Source organism: Vidua macroura, chromosome 14 (assembly GCF_024509145.1).
Source record: "Vidua macroura isolate BioBank_ID:100142 chromosome 14, ASM2450914v1, whole genome shotgun sequence".
Taxonomy (NCBI): domain Eukaryota; kingdom Metazoa; phylum Chordata; class Aves; order Passeriformes; family Viduidae; genus Vidua; species Vidua macroura.
In genome coordinates this window covers 14511294-14528522 of record NC_071584.1, presented here as the reverse complement: position 1 = coordinate 14528522, position 17229 = coordinate 14511294, and the positions used below count along the sequence as shown (strand labels likewise).

The 17229-nt window shown below is 41.6% G+C and overlaps 1 protein-coding gene and 1 non-coding gene across 2 annotated transcripts; both read left to right on the top strand.

The window, feature by feature from the left end:
* The first annotated feature begins 1649 nt into the window (after window positions 1-1649).
* Window positions 1650-13227, top strand: LOC128814451 (P2R1A-PPP2R2A-interacting phosphatase regulator 1-like). Its single transcript, XM_053990293.1, has 10 exons — window positions 1650-1853; window positions 2180-2258; window positions 3528-3584; window positions 3946-3989; window positions 4070-4124; window positions 4351-4452; window positions 5710-5798; window positions 6324-6388; window positions 8653-8749; window positions 9763-13227. Exons 1-10 carry the CDS (start codon window positions 1738-1740, stop codon window positions 9911-9913), a joined length of 855 nt encoding a protein of 284 aa, XP_053846268.1. The 5' UTR covers window positions 1650-1737; the 3' UTR covers window positions 9914-13227.
* LOC128814653 (small nucleolar RNA U109) lies at window positions 9540-9683 on the top strand. Its single transcript, XR_008439446.1, has one exon. It is a non-coding gene; the product is annotated as a small nucleolar RNA U109 (small nucleolar RNA).
* Window positions 13228-17229: the final 4002 nt, after the last annotated feature.

The following is a 17229-nucleotide window of genomic DNA, read 5'->3' as shown; positions in this document are numbered from 1 at the left end:
TGTGAAATGCTTGTGCTGAAGCACCAGACAAGGATTTTGGTGCAAGTTCTATAAAAGTGCCGCATTCCTTTTAGAGAATGGTGGCAGCAAAAGGTGATTAACAGCTTTCACAGCTGCAGATCCTAATTTTTCCAGTGAATCAGACTGGTCATAATTATTAGAAATTAAGCAAAATTATTTAGACATTTACATTCTCAGTCTTTGCAGGAGATGGCAATTCTGTATCACCTCACAGAAGGGTGTCTTTACCAGCTGTGATAGGCCATAGTGTAAGGGGCACAGGACTGTGAAAGGTATTTCTCCTCTGCAATAATACAAGATAAGGATTTTTTCTCTGGGTTTTTCAATATAAATACATATTTTAAATGTAATCTTGTGAGTCTTTTAACTCAACTCCGTGCATCTTTGTGCACATCAGCACGAAGCTCTTCATTAATAGTATCATTTCAGTGAGAGAAATGTAAGCATCAAAAACAGTTAATGAGACATAGAGTCCCCAAATATAGAAAAATGGAATATGCTCAAGTCAGTCTTGATTTAAAAAAATGCAAGGAGGTACCACAATAAATATTAAGGTACAGAAACAAGAGTTCTAATCAGTTATCTAGAAGCATCTACCCTCGATCATTTTAAAGTAAGAGAATAATTCATCTAGCCATGTTCCCAACTGAGGTAGTTGAAATATCGAACAATACTAACTTTTCTATCTTGACAGTTTCAACAACTAGCACTCTGACAAAAGAAGTGTTTTATCCCAGGAGAAAATGGAGACCTTTTAAAATTTGGTGCTGGGAAAGACCCTAAAGCCCCTTGCATGTAAGAAACAAGTATGTACGATGCAACTGTTGTTGCAGAAAAATACTGTAAAGTAAGCACAAACTTTGATGCTTTGATCACTTAAAGTGAGTTTGCCCAAGTCAGTCCCAAATCTGAATACTGTCAAGAACTAGGATCTTGTCTCATAACGAATTTTACACCAGATTTGTGAATGCTGAGCATACTCTCATTGCAATCAAAGCCCTGGTACGTGCAACAGCAGCTAGGGAAGGCTGGGGAGAACACTGGGAAAGCCTGCGGGACTTAGACCGGAGAGGGCCTAATCCTGAAGAAAGCTGTAAAACCTTTTCCCCACTAAAACGGGAAAAAGGCGCCGGGTTTGTGGCCGGGCTGGGACTCGAACCCGGATCCTCCCGCAGGTCACGGCCCGGCCGCGCCCCCGCGGCGCGCGCGTCCTGGCGACCGTTGCGGCGTTTCAAACACACACACGCTCCCCCCGCGGCCAATCAGCGCGCGCCCCGGCCCCGGGGGCTGTCGGGAGCTCTCCCGCCGCCGAAGCTGTGCCGGGGTGCGGCACTACCGCGCATGCGCCATGCGAGGCGGGCGGTGCTGCCTGCGCCCCGATCCTCGCGCATGCGCAGCGCGCAGTGCGCGGCGGCGGCGGGCGCGGAGCGCGGTCGGCACCGAGGGGAGCACCGGGAGCAGCGGGAGCGCTCCCACCGCCACCGCGGGCAGCGGCACCGGCTGCAGCCGCTGGAGGAATTGGCCGCCCCCGGGCCGCCCCCGGGATGCGGCGCTGCTGCGGCCGCCCCCCCCGCCGGGCCCGGCGCGCCCCCGGGCTGAGCCCGCGGCGCCGCCCGCGGGGCCTGTAGGGCCGGGGCGGCGGCGGCCCGAGGAGCCGCGGCGGCCGCCGGCAGTGAATGGGCGCCGCGGCGGGGCGGAGGAGCCGGAGCCGCCGCGATGGCTCAGGAGAAGATGGAGCTGGACCTGGAGCTGCCGCCGGGGAGCGCCGCGGCCCCGGGCGACGGCGGCGGCCTGAGGCGGTCGAACAGCGCCCCGCTCATCCACGGGCTCAGGTGAGGGGCCCGGGGGGCTCGGCTCATCGAGCCCCGGGGTCGCCGCTGCCCGCCGGCCTCGCCGGGGGCCTGGGCCAGGCCCGGCGCTCCCTCAGCGGCCTGCGGATCGTGTCCCTTGTCCCACGGGTGCGCCGCCAGTGCCCCGTTGTCCCCCCTCGGTTCAGGGAAGGTGCTCGCCGCGCTCCCGGCGACGGCTGTGCTCCTGTTCGAATAAAATGATGTTTTCAGCGCTCTGGAGGCCGCAGCGCCTGTCACAGCGCTGTGGAGCTTTCAGTAAAGCGCACCCAAAAAAGCTGTTCACAAAACTTTGTTTTCTCCCCCTGCAGTGACAACTCCCAGGTGTTTCAGCCTTACGTGTTGCGGACTCGCAGGAACAGCACAACAGTTATGAGCCGTCATGGAATGGTGAGGAATCTTAAGCATGTCATGTTTACACCCAGCAAGGAATAATTGGAGTAGAGAAATGAAGTTAAACTTGATTTGTATTTGCACTGAGTATCCTAGCAAGCTTCCAAGCTGCAGAATAAACATTTTTTCACCTCTAACTGCAACTTATAATGAAATAATACTGGTGTGTTGACTGTCCCCAAGAAGACAAGAGCAGTTGACGTTTTATGTGATTTCCCATATTAAGTCCAGTTTTAAAGTTAATTTAAGCCTGTATTAGAAGAGTAGAATGGTATCAGAATTAAGTGTCTTGAAAGGGTGTTTTACTTTGTTCTGAAAATGGACAGTGTCAAAGTTCTTTGTTGACCTGTTTGACATATGCTCTTTTTTTGCAAAGGCAGAACACTATCCTCAGAAAATCACTGAAAGAAGGGGAATTTATTTGTTGCTCTCTGTTATAAATCTGGCAGTGTACACTACTGCAGTTGTTTAACTTTTCAAAGATGTTGCATTTCTTTTTTTCTACCCTCTCCTTGTCAGGTGAGGGATTTATGTGCTCCTTCCACTGAAATTGTCTTGTCTGAGGGTAGTGAAGATTAAATATTGCTTTTCTCAAAACCTTAAAATCCTGTCTTCTGTTCAGGAAAGGTGTCAGGGATTTTTAGTTCAAAGTCTTCTGTTGTGAGACTTCTTAAGAATCCAGAATTTTGGAGTGTGTCAGTCAGTGAGACATTGGACACACGGCCATCCTGAGTGGGAACTGTTGGCCCATTTATATGTGGTGTTGGAGTTCCAGAGGAATTAGGTGCATAAAATTGCACACAATTGAAAACTTGCAGAACTTAAGCTTTAGGGAGTGTTGTTCAAGACTGAGTTGAAGCACTGAGATTTCTCCTTTACAATAGCCAGCAGGTTGAGTAAGGTGTCCTACAGGAGTTTGTCATATCCTGAGCAATGGGGAATGGTGTAACAATCACAGTTTCATTTGTAGTATCTCCCTTGTCCAAATGGCATCTGTAGCTATTTGTGTGCTTGAGATGCTGGGCAGTATCTGCCTGCAAGTCAGATCCCTGCCACTTGCTGAGTGATACAAGGAATTTGTAAAGTGGTAAAACAAGTCTTTTCTCTTGAAGGTCAGTGTTTGCTTTTTTGCAACGTTGTTTGAGTCATCCACATGTAGTTGTGCAGCTCATTTTGAACTCCCTAAGAATGTAGTTGATGGTAAATAGTGTGCATGCAAGCAGTTGTGTGTGATTTAATCATTGTGGCTGTCACTTTTTTTTCCAGTTTTTGTCATCATCTCCTATTCGTATTCCTAGCAGCCGACTTCATCAGATCAGAAGGGTAAGTGGAGTTTTTATCTGTGTATTCAGCGACAGAATGAACAGTACTGTATGATATTGAAGTACTTGCACAGTGGGGGTTTCTTATTTCAAGTACTAAAGAAAATGGAATCTTTCTTAAGACTTAATTTCAACAAGGAAGTGGCCTTGCAAGGCTTATTGTTGTGTTTAAGCTATCTTGCATTTTAGAAGTATTTGAGAGAAGCAGAGAGCTGGGCTGGTGGCTGTCCTGTCTTTCTGTGTGGTGGTTCTGCTGTTCATATTTCAATCCTGATGGCAAATAATGGAATCACGAGTGTTATTTCAAGTACCTGTGATGAATCAAATGTTATGGGAAAATTTAGGATGTTTATCTCTTGCAGGAGGAAGGAGTGGATTTAATGAACAGAGAAGCAGCACATGAAAGGTGAGTATTATTGAAAGAAGATGATAAATTAGCCAGAATTATCCTCTTTGTAGCTACTGATGGGGTTTTTTGTATTCTAGGGAAGTGCAGACAGCAATGCAGATAAGCCAGTCATGGGAGGAAAGCTTGAGCCTGGTAATCTTTTTATAGATGTTTCCTATTTAATTCTACTTTTACACTCAAATGACAAATTTAAGGGAAAGAGAGGAATTAACTGTGAAAATAATTTATGAAGAATTTAAGCCCATCTGCTTTAGCTACTTTGTGCATTTGACCCAATGACTTTCCATTAGAAGGTTGTGCCTTGGATTTCAAGGTAATGTCCTGTGCCGGTGATAAGTCTGAAACCTTGTATTCACAGAGCGACAATGACTTGGACAAGTCTGAGAAATCTTTTTCCCCAAAGAGAATAGACTTCATTCCAGTTTCGCCTGCACCTTCACCTACAAGAGGAATAGGAAAGGTAGGATAAGTGAAATACCAGGCTGAGACAATATTTCAGAAATCTAAACCAAGCTGAACTGTCAAGATCTGTAGCTTCACAAATTGTTTCATCGTTTAAAAAAAAACTCTGAAAAAGCACCAAAAAAGCCAAATCCATATTTTGTTGGTTTCTTAGAATCAAATGGTTGCCATCTGGGAGCCTGCAGAGTTTAAGCAGTGACACACTGGATGTTTTCAGTTACTGCTGTTTGTGAAGTGTTCGGCTGGGTTGGGGTTCTGGTTCTAGGGAAGCTGGAAGAGGTCATGAAAATAGTCCTGGACAGGATCTGTGGGTGCAGAAGTAGGGGGATTCTGGGGAAGAAGCACCAAAATTGGACTGCAAATCTGTATAGTGAGAGATGAAAATGTGTCCATCATTTATGGAAAGGAAGGCACAAATGCACTCTGAAGGAGAACTTGGGTGTGTTGAACTCATACTGAAAACTGGCGGCAGATGCCAGAGAAAGAGCTGGATGTTAGATAAACTACTTTTCCAGTGAGGAGTGGAAAAATGAAATGTAGCACAGGAAACTGGCACCTGGGTTTGAAGATGGGCTGCTTGACCTTGTTGGCACGCTCTTGAGTGATTCTGCTTTTTGTACAAAAAAGGAGCAATCTGTGTGCTTCTACCAGATTGGTGCATATGACAGCCACTTATGAGTGCTGGGTAAATGTGTTCCTGGGAAAACACTGATGCTGACAGATGGTTCTGTACCTTTGGAATTCTGACTGTAAAACACTAGCAGATAACTTGACAGAAAGATTTTTGTGTTTAGCTAGAAGCATTGATGGGCTAAGCTCAGATTAGCTGCAGAATCACAGACCTAAATATCCTGTTTTATTCTGGAATATTGTCAGTTTTCAGGTCAGATGTATTTTGAGTTAACTCAACTTGTTTGTTTAACAAGCCCCCTGAAAGAACTAAGTCCTGAGTACTGTACTGCTGTTTCTAAATGTAAGAAAGAACAGAAACAATTCTCTTATTTGGAGAACAGTTTTACTTCTCTTGTGGGTTTCAATTTTAGCTTAATCTGAGCAGAATTGCACGGGCCAGTATGTTTTTGTAAGTTAAGTTCTAATACTTGTAATGTTATATTTGATAGTCTGTGTAATCTGTTGCTAGCTTTTGTTTAAGAATAAAAAGGGAATAGAAGGGGGGATGTTTGTTTTGGAGGGTGGAGTGTAACATCTGAATATTTTAAAGGAAATTCTAAACTATCTTCATTTCTTCCTGCAGCAATGTTTTTCACCATCGTTGCAAATGTTTGTGAGCAGTAATGGATTACCTCCAAGCCCTATTCCCAGTCCAACAAGGCGATTCTGCAAGTAAGTAATCAGTGTGTGTTGTGCTAACATTGGAATTTAAGCCAAAGGCTTAAATTAAGTTAAGGCATTAAAAGAGACTTCAGTTTTACAACTGCCAAAGCAGTGCCACATAAAAATGCTCTGAAAGTTCATCTTTCACCAATGGCAGCTTTATGTGTGTGCTCTTATACAGCATGTGTCAACTTTAAACTAGACTTGGTAACTTGGGGGGAAGTCCTCAGGTATTTCAAATTAACTTTGTCAGCAGATTACTTTTATATAAATACACTGCTAAATTTAGAAAAGGATTGACATGAGGATGTGATTCACTAAGGGAAGGAGAAAACCTTAGAAAATCTTCTACAACTCGTGTGGCAGATAATCTGCTCTAATAGGCAGCCCTTATTTGTTATCTATGTATTTAGATTCCACAAGAATTACAGTTGTGCAGAAATAACTTTGCAGAATGCTTCATATGCTGTGGTTGTGTTGATTTGATGCAAATTGGAACCTTTACAGGCCTGACTCTCAGTATTCTCTCTTCAGCAGGAGGAGTCAAAGTCCAATCAACTGTATCAGGCCCAGTGTTCTTGGCCCCATTAAAAGAAAAGGTACATGTATTTTCCTTACCAGATGTTTTAATATGGATGTAGTTTCCTAGCTGGATACATTATTTGTTATTCTGTAAATACAATGCACTTGTATCCACAGTGAACTAGAATTTGCCAGGCAAAACTCAAAAATACAACGTAAAGTAGCTAATCTAAAACATAGGAATGAAAACCTTAATAAACAGCTACTGCTTGACAGAGGCAAATTTTGTTATACATCAAATTAAATGTCAGAGCTTACAAATGTTCATAACATTCCTACAAGTACCACTGAACAGTGCACACCCTTCAGGTCATCTTAGGAATGTTGCTTATCATGCAGTATCTTCTAAACTTAGTACTGAATGTTTGTTTTCACTCTAAAAGTTCAGAAGGTGAGTGTTTACAGAAATGGAATAGATCAGTGCCCTTTCTTCCTGAAGGGGGAAAATGCTTTCTTTCCTGGAACTGTTCCATATTGGAGATTTTCAAGTATCATCCTCAATCAAATCTCCACAGTAGAACTGTAAAAATGAGATATTTTTAAAGTGTGCCTTTAGCTATGCTTATCCTTTCTGTTTTTTTTTTTTTTTTTTAACTTAGGCATTCTTAACTGCACCAAAACGTCCTTTTATTGTACAAGACTTACATTTAGGCTTTGAGAAAAGTTACTGGTTTTGTTATGCTTTTTTTCTTTTTTAGTACTGATTCTCCTGTCAGATAAACAACATTGTCTAACTGGTACTGATTTGAGAGAGGAGAGAGACAAGTTTTCTCATAGATGTCAGTTCTATCTTGGCTTTTATTTTCTGTGAATTTTAGCGGTACTAAAAATGAACAAAAGTTTATTAAGTTAAATGATCAGTAAGGAATAAATATCCACACTTACACTTTACACAAATTGTAAAAGCAGTGCAGGTAGAAAGACAAGCCTTTCCTCACCAAATCCATGTGCTCCCATGGATCATCTTTTATGAAGTGGAGATAGGAGTTTTCCTTTTCTTTCTTGAAATATCAAGAAACTTTCAAAATGCTGCTTGATTTTGAGACATCTTATCCATTTAAATGAACTTTCTTTTCCTAAATACATGGTCCTGTTTTTTTCTGAATTTTAGCTGTAGATTTATAGTAGGAGATGGAAAGACATGAACTGAAGAACTTTTCACTGCCATACTGGTGGACTCTGCAATGTATTGTAGCAGTGCAGATTTGTCTCTGTGAAATTTAAGGGGCAAAAGTGTTACCTAAGTTGGTGTTGTGTTCATTTTTCTGCAAGACCAAGTACTTTATAAATGTTTTTTTGCCATTCTGTTTGCTAGAAGCAATTATTCCTTGCCTTAAGATAGGAATGTATCCCTGTGGGCTGAAGGAAATGAAAAGTTTGGAAGTTCCCAATCTTTTATAAAATGTGCAGTGTGATTCTGTTGCAGAATGTATAGAGTGGTTTGGTATAATGCTCAGCCTCTGTCAGGTTTTTGAACTGACTCTGCAACTACTGCAAAGTGTAGGTAAAAGCCAGAAAATTGTTACCATTTCATGCTTTATTTTCCCCTCAAAGTAAGAATGAAAATACACTGTAGTTGAGAGGGTTTTTTTTTAAATTTTCAAGTTCATGATATTTTCAAATGTGTGTTGTAGAGCAGCTATTAGTGAGTCAGCTCATTCTCACTGCAGATTATACTAAACAGATTACATTAATTCTCCCCCTCATATTTAATCTCTTAATGTCTGTGGATGGTTACAGGTACAAAGACAGTGTGATCCATGAGTAAGTGGAAATGCTTCCACATTTTTATGTGGAATTTATTCCATTCAGCTTTCCTATAAAAGTGTACTCATGCATCAGAATTTGTTGTACAGGGGAGGGTGAAACTGAACCCCGCTGTCATTGTTATTTTCATAATCACTAACAATTTTAAACTTCATATTTTGACTTATATCAGTTACCTCATCTCAGCTGTTTACTTAAAACTAAGTCTGGTAATTAGTTTGCTTTAGATTATTTTGTCTGATTGCAGTACAAGTAGCAAGTTTTATGTCTTTGAGATCATTGTAGCCCCTCAGATACTGCTAAATTTTTAGCTTAGGATGGACTGGATGGTTGAACAAGAGCTGTCATCAAATTGATGTCTTAGCCAGGTGCTTGGTTGGCTGAATTAGAGAACTGGTGTTACAAATTCAACCTTGGAGTGTTGTAGGTCAAACCTGTTTTTTACAGCAGACAAATATTAAAAGGATGTTGCAGAGACTCAAGTGAGTTTGATTATTTGCACTGTTTTCCTTAGGTGAAATGGAAACTGAAAGTCAGCCAAAGAGACTTTTCCAAGGAACAACCAACATGCTTTCTCCAGATGTTACACATCTGACAGATCTCAGTTCATGGTAAAATATTTCATGTGCCCTGAAATGCCAAAACAAGTAATGTGCATTTATCACAAGCTTTCTAGTTTTTTTTTTCCAGGAAAAAAAAAAAACAAACTTCATGTGTATTCATGGAAGCTATCCTGTGGTAGGGTCCTGTGACAGTGCTCCTTCTCCTTTGATCAATTCTTCCTGAACAGACTCTAGCCTTGATTTTGGGTATCAAAGCCTTTACACTGCATATAATTGTTACAAATCCCTGTTGATTCATAAGCACAGTTACTTTGGTTCATCGTTACAGTATGTTGTAGGCAGTGGTCATACAGAGTCTGTGGCACTTCACTGAATAATTAGGAAATGTGTGTGGGTACTTAATTGTTCTTGTCCCTAAGTTCACAATTTTTAGTATTATCTTTCTTTATTACAATCATAAATTGTATTGAATCCGATACTAAGTATTCAAAAATATCAGCTGTTATCACTTTAATTTCAGTTTACCTACAGACTTGAAACTGCCTAGATGGTTTTGCCATGTTGCTTCCCCCTAAATTGTAAAAGCATCAATTTATGTGCCCTCTGGGATCTTGTATCTAGACTTCAAAATCCAAACACAGGAATTCTGTGAGAAAAATAAGTCTCAATCTTGCTTTGAATAGTGCCATGTTAAAGAGCATACCAGCTAATTAATGACATCTTTGCTGCATTGCTGATTAATTTATTATTTTTCCTTTACTATAAGCTTTTAAGGTTTTATACTTACTTGTTGTCACCTCCTTTCTATGTCTGATTAAAATCACCTTCATAATTTATTCTGCATGTTAAAAAAACCCAATAATTCTGCTCCTCATTCCCGTGAGGAGCATGAATATCTCTAACATGCTACAGAAAACAAGGAGTTTTCAGGGCTGCCAGTCTTGCAGTAAAGACTGAGTGGTAGTATAGGTCTCCTACAAGTCCTGTCCAAGGGTGAAGCATGTCAGCTTTGTTCAGAGCCTCGTGCCCCTGCACTAAAGGACCTTTTTCCCTTTCCCCAGCCTGTCCTCGGATATTCTCGACGGGAGCAGCAGCAGTGTTGGCTCTTCCTCTGATTCCCTGACTAAAGGCAGCATCACCACGGAGTCTCCAGTGACGTGCTCCAACTCCTGCTCCTCGTTCATTCTGATGGATGACTTCTCACCCAAGTGACTTTACCAAGTCCTGAGTCAGTGTCTGGCTGTGCTGTCCCCTTCCTGTACACTCGTACAGAGAAATGAACTCTGATCCTTGAACCATTCATATGAGGTTTATTAAAAGGAAAAATTGTTGTTACTGTAATCCTTGGCTACTTTCCAGTGATTTTTTTTTTTAAATTTATCCATTTAATGGACATTGTAGACCATATTAATGTCTGGTTTTGCAAATTTATTTTTTAAACAAGATGTCTGCTGATATTATACTAACTTTTGCTTTCAGGAACTTGCGTACACTTTTTGATTCCAGGAATAGGTATTTACCTATTAGTGTTGCAATTATTAGGAATGTACTTCTATCATTATGGTCGCTATGTCTAGGGAAATAACTTGGTTTGGAAGGATTTGAAAATACTAATTTATTCTCTGGCACTTCTACTATTGAGTAAAATTACTCTTGCTTTTTTTTTTTTTTTTTTTTTTTAGTCACTAGCCTCAAATTCCTTTATGGAAGGGAGAAAAAATATTTTATTTCCTTAGTGCTGCTAGTCATTTTTATGAATTCATTTACAGAAGACCACATTGAGTGTGGAAATCTCACTCTATTACATTAAACTAAAAACCCCACAGCAGAATAACTAATGTCTGTCACTTTTGCCATCAGTGAAGAAATAATAATACTCTGCAAGCAATTAAATTAGCTGCATAGTTCTCTTCCCAGAACATTTGTCCTACAGATTGTATGAAATAAGGTCATTATTCAGCAAGATTTGGCCAGGAAAAATTAAACCACACCTCGATTGAAGACATACAGTGCAGATAACTAAGTTAATTAAACTACTGTGTAGGAGAACCATGTATGGCACCATCGATGTCTCCTGTGGCATTGAGGTCATAAGTATTTTTGTGCCTTAGGGGACATTGTTACAAAATTATGGAATGTAAACCAGAGGGGTGGGTGGGGAAAGTCCTTTGTGTACAGCTTGTTTATAGAGTGCTTACCCAAGTCTGTCAGGGGTGCTGCTTCCCTTTGTGTTCCTTTCCGAGGTGTGGAGGTGCTGGGGGCAGCCAAGGTGAGACCCTTTGCAGCTGCTCGGGGCGGAGTTTGTCCCTTTCTTGGTCATGAGCAGAGCAAACAGCTCAGCAAACATTGGATTCCTGAGGAAAGGCTTTGGATTGGATACAAGCTCTGCAAATTGCTTGGTGAAGGAGTTCTCTTTGAGCTATGAGTAGTCTTGATACAGTACCTTGGTCAGTCTGAGGTAGGAACAGATATTTTACTTTTTAAAGACTATAACGGGGCAAAAGAAATCCGTTTGTAATCTACTGTGTTATGCTATTTATTATTTATAACTCTGTAAAAAGTCTGTGGTGATGAATTATAGTATTTTTTTATGATTGAATAAGTTTTTTATGTTCAGTAATTGCTGGCTGGTTTGTATTTAATACGCAACGTTGTCTGCCAGAATCATAAGCTTCCATTTTTGAATGTTTGTACCATAAATGCTTTTGTTACCTAAAAGTACAACTTGTGATCTTTCTGAAAGAAAATAGCACTGAATTTAAAGTAAGATTATGTGCTTTAGATGTGAGCACAATCTCTGGCAATACTGTCTGGCTAAAAGGGCGGGGGAGAACCATAGTTTTTTCTGTTCTGAAGAAGCCGTTGGGTATCCAGAAGACATGTACATACCAGATTATTTTTAAAAGTGTTTCCATTAAATTGTAAGAAGTACCAGAATGGGCCAACAGTGGCACTATTATTTGTATGATCATTTCCACCTGTGGAACATTAGTTCCCCACTTCAAATAAATGTGCATATTGTAAAATATTGTCCATCGGTGCCATTTTTAAATGAGCTCTACAGTATTGAATGTTAATTTTGTTTGTATATGCGCAGTGCTATTTCTTGAATTTTTGATGTCTTAAGTCATTTAATTATTTTTTTAATTTATGCCTGTATCTTCTCTGCCTTCTTGATGCTTAAAGAAGGCTGCTTTTCCATTTGCAAAATAGTGATAAACAGTCTGTGATAAAATCCAACCCCGTTACCTCTGCCCCTCTTCCCTTCTACCGTGCTTTTACTGGTACTGTGATTTGGAAATCTGAACGAGGGGTGGCAGGAGGGGGAAACCTATTGCATGCTTTCTTAAACCTGAGAAGAGCATAGCTATTGCTTAATTTTGGCTGATTTACCTGTACAATTGATGTATTCCAGATTTGTTTGTTAGTGGAGAGTCCCATCTGAGTGCTGGCCTCTGTAAACATTCGAATGTAAGCTGCATAAAGCGAGCGCACAAATAGTCACTCTTGTTACAGCAGCTTTTTGTAGTGTTCTGGCTATTCCCCACTCTTGGAAGGCCTTGTAAAAGACATTGCTCTTTTATAAAATATATCCGTAATGCACACACGCTGTGTCTGTTGTTTCAGAATGAATGGATGTCGCTGTGTTAACAGGCCCGAGGCAGGCCCAGCTTCTCTTTCATGATCCTAACACAACTTGTTCATTTTGAAACAAAGTTTTCTAATGTGCTGATTACTGATACTTGCAGTTCTCTGCGTTTGAGTTGCCACTGCTTAGAGGGTTCATTGATACTGTAGCATACTCTAAAACTGACTTTTAAAAGTTGCATTTCTGGTTTTGTTACCTGTCCTGTCCGAGGGAATTGGACACCAGTTGGGAAAGAAGGCCAGCTGGTGCTGGTAATCAGCTTTAATGTATAACTATTGACATTTAACAACTGTTTTTTATGACTTCACCAGACTTACTGCTGCTGAATTGCCATGATGAGTGTCTGAGAATTCCTGTCTTACCCCCACTTCCTTCTTTTTATAAGGGATCATTAGTGCATATCTTTTGCTGAGAATCACAGTGATGAGTTACCTTTAATGTTGTAATAGTTGAGAACTAAGTTAAAATACCTGTGTAATTCAAGCAGCATTTTAGATGGACTATTTTTAATATGTTAATTAGCACAGCATTACAGCAATGGTCTTTGTACAGCTCATTGACCAGCACTGCCTTTAGATCATATCCAGAGCACGCTGAATCCTCATTTCATGGGCTTAAAATGCTGGAAGGATTTTACCAATGGTTTAGAAAAATGTGTGTGTCAGCTGTGGAACACTGTGTGTTTTGATAATATCAAGTGTTCTGCATCAGGAAATAGATCACAGTGTGCATGTTTCATTCTCCTTCATTGAATTTCAAATTGGGGGATCATGGGCCCAAGAGCCAGTATTTAAGGGGCTGTTTTTCTGACTGTATGTGATGAAATACTTTCTCCTACAATGGAAGTAATTAAACTGTCAGTGGGTGAGGATGTAAATCTGAGTCCTGCGGACTTTATTGGAAAACTCATTCTTGAAAGGCTCGAAGAACTTCATACTGCATAAAAACACTGAAGTGGGATTTTTAAAAAAAATATTTTGTAAGTCATGATAGAAATAGAGAACTCATTTTAACAATTCAAAATGCTAGAACCATTTTAAATGCAAGGCTTTAGCTTGGCATATTTCTCCAGGCAGGTCTATGTTGGGGCTGTTTGCAGAGGTGGAACTTGAGCAGGCTCATGCAGATTTGGAACTGAGGTTCTGGTGCACAAACACAATAGACTGGCCCAGGGAAATTATTCTTTGCAAATATTCACATTCTTATCTGTAGACCCTGCTAATACATTGTGTGACAGCTAAGATGAGAACTCGTTTTTCCTGGAATGAATTTCATTGGCATATAATTTTCCTGGTAACTTCATAATAAAAAAGCTTTGCATTAACATGAGTTCAAGAATTTAATGAAGTCATGGGCCTGTTGCATTTGCTCTTTTGGAGTAAAGGCCAAGGGATATTTTTGGAGCTATACAAACTGCCCCTTGTATTCCAAGTCTATTACATGAATGGCAGCTGTCCATAGTAGATGGAAAGTATCTTTGCCTATCAGTGAGTATTTTAGTCTCTCTTGAGGTAAATCCTCAGTGTAAGATGGGTCACTGAAGGTATCAGAAGATCCCGGGAAAAGGAAGTAGTGACTTGCTCCCCTAACAATAAATGAGGAGTTTTAGCCTTGAGTTAATCTTACCCAGCTAATTTTCAAATTAAAAATGTATTTTTCCTTTGAAATGCAGACAATTGAGACTTTTCATGGGGGTCTGCCCTGTTCAGACTTAGAGGAAAAGGCTCATTGTGGGCAAGTCTAGGGCTGTTTTGCTTAATCCACTCCAAAAAGAGGGAGCTGTGCTTGCCCATCAGAATTGGAGCAGCATTCTCCCAGTTCCAGCTGGTTTTGGGGAGGGCGGGGATTTGGTGTTTGGGTTTCCTTAAGGGCTGGTTATCAAATTCCCAAAGGTCCCAACAAGGACCTTGGTCATCAGGCTAAAATCAGAAGTAAATCTTTTTTAGGGCATGTCTGTTTTCTGAGGGAGTAATTTTGCTACAGAGCTGGTTTAAGGGTGACAGCTGGGGTTTGCTTCCTGCTGCAGGGACAGGGCTGCTGTTCCTACAAATGCAAAGGCACAGAAACCACTGTAAAGGGTCCCTGCACCTCCAGGCTATCCCTTTATCCCTTTAGAGTGGACTGGGCACTTGGCGGAAGTCTCTTGTTTCAATCCAAACCCTTTTTGCATTCAAGCTGCTTTTTATTACTTGCTCTTAGATCTTAAAGCCTTTTGGTTTGAGTCTTGCCTCTGATTATCATGCCAGGGCCAGCGTTTTCTTTTTAAACCTGGAGCAATTTGGTTTGTTGTTCTTGCATGATGAAGTTTGGAGATGGGGAGGAGGTGGGTTCTTGCTATTAACAAAGAATGCATGTTAGCTTGGATGATCACAAAAGATTGTGGGGGTTTAAAAGAAATGAGACCTGAAAACACAGAACAAAGAAATGCCTATTTTTAGTGAACCAATTTGGCTGGTTTGATACCAGGCTCTTTTTCTAGACACAGGCAATAGTCTTTTGAGCATATTTTTAGTAGCAGCAAAAAAGCCCAATGTGCTTCCACCTCCAAAGTCCTCTTACTGTAAAGTAAGAATTTATTACTGACAGACCACAAGTTTTGTTCCTCTCCAACTGACCAGGCCAGGTCTCTCTTGGTCTCTGCCTAAATTTGCAGTAACAGTCCCTGTGATTCAACGTGCCAGTTAGTGACACCAGGCTGTCAAGCAGTTCCTGTGTGTCCAAAAGGCATCTCCTTACATTGCACAAGAGTTCAAACACTCTTGTTCTTCCTTAGCTTATTTCTGAGGGCCATAAAATTTTATTACCTTTTATACACAGTTATGATTTACTCTTAATTACTCCAGGTTGCCTATCTTACTGAATAGTTGTGGTAAAATTCCTGGTGGGCTCTTGCCTGTCTCTCATCTTGGGGTATAACAGTTTGGTATTTTTGATTATTTTTCAGATAATGCAATGTTTTCTGGAAGAAGCATCCATTGTGTTTTGATTCTGCAAGGTGTTTGGATATAGATTATGCAGAAGTAAGTCCTATTTGACAACATGAGTTAAATGAATCTTGGAGACAGTGACATGAGATTATTTTTTCAGAATATGAGTAGCTTAACCCCTGCAATACCTAATGAAACCTCCTGCATTCTGCCACCACTTTTGAACTACCACCAAAGTTGAGTAAGTTGGCAGAAGCTCCCAGCTATTACTTGTGTTTGGATAGTTTATAACACAGATTACGAAAGCCCTATTGTGCTAGAACAAAAATATTTTCCTTCCCCCAAATCATTTGCAATTTAAATTTATCATGAGAACTGTAATAGTTTATCAATGCAATGTGTGCTCAACAATTTTTTCAGTATGCAAAAGTTAGGGCTTGTGATAGGCAGGTAAGAAGCAGGTGGTATTAAAAACTGTGGGCCCAAGTAAAATAAAGAATGTAATGGAAGTTAACTAATCCAGCATCTAAATATAAATGCTGGTTCTAGCCTCTGACAAAGATCTACAAGCCCCTAAAATTTTGGAAACATTCATCTACTGCCATGAACTTAACAGCTCTCTCTCAACCCTAGTTAATGTCAACACTTCCCTATTTATGACCAGAACCTCCAAGAATTTGGAAGAAAATTAAATATGAAAAGGGGGAGCTAGAATAAAAATGTCTCTGTGCCTATGATGCATGAGTAGTGGTTTGAAAAATGTTACAAAGTACAGTGAGTTGGGACAAATATGCTTTGAATAAGAGTTGAGGATGTGCTATGTAGAGTACGTGTAACATCTTGTTCATGTGCAAGAACAGACTGTGAAAGAAACAGCTCTGTGTGGGAGAAGCAACATCAAAGGCCCTGGAAGAACTAGTGCTGTAATAGAAAACATTTGCCTTTGAGGACTCTTTTTGTTTCTGGTCACTTCTTATTTTTTTCCTTTTTTTTTTCCCCTCTCCTGTATTAAAACACAGCAGCTGAGCAATGAAAGGAGCATGGGTAGGGTGAGTTTGGATGGGCAACAAGGAGGGATATGGAGGGCCAGCTGAATTTCTATGGGATTGCACAGCTTCCCTCCCACCCCCTTCACGTGGAGTTTGCATCAGCCCTAAAGGCTGTGGTTGTGTTTTTTGGACAACCAAGGCAAGGCTGGAAGCTCTGCTTTGTGTCTTTAGCTGAAAAGTGAGCACACAGGATCGTCAGCTTCTGTCAAACGTGTCCTGCATGGGGGCAAAACTCTTCCTGGGGGCAGAGCGGGAATGAGAGGGGAATTAAGGGTGTAGGAGTGGGGCAAAGGTGCTCCAGGAGCTCGGGCACTGTGGGAGAGCAGGAGGGAGCTGGTGGGACAAGGGACTGCAGATGAAGCAGCGGAACTGAGCCGGGGGAGGAAAGTCACCCCGCAGGAAGGCCGTGGCCTGGCAGCAGGCTGGTGCACACACCCGGGGTGGAGGATGCCATGGTTTTCCTGCAGAGTGTCGGGGCTGTCCTTGCTGCCACCAGAAGGCTCACGCTGAGGGAGAAAGCTCGTGGAACAGCTGAATGCAGGCAGCAACCTGCCCCGGCCACATCCTCCAGCCTGCGCCTCTCTGCGTGACTTTTGGGGAAGTAGCAGAACTTTCTCAGCCTTGCTTTACATTAGCAACACAGAACATCGGCATGAAGGACTGGAGGGAGCCTCAGTGCCAGCGAGCAGCGCATCCCTGACTGTGCTGGGAGCTTTGGAGCGGCTGGGGGGAGCGTGTGGGGATCTGGATGGCCACGGGATGGCGTCTGGTGGCTTGCAAAGCGCAGGACGGTGTTTGGTGAGCAGCGGTGACACCGCCTGAAGTGCCCTGATCTGCACTGACCCTGCAGCTTCTGGCGCTAGAAGCTTCTGATGTTTTCTTCCTTTTCACTTACAAGGTAAC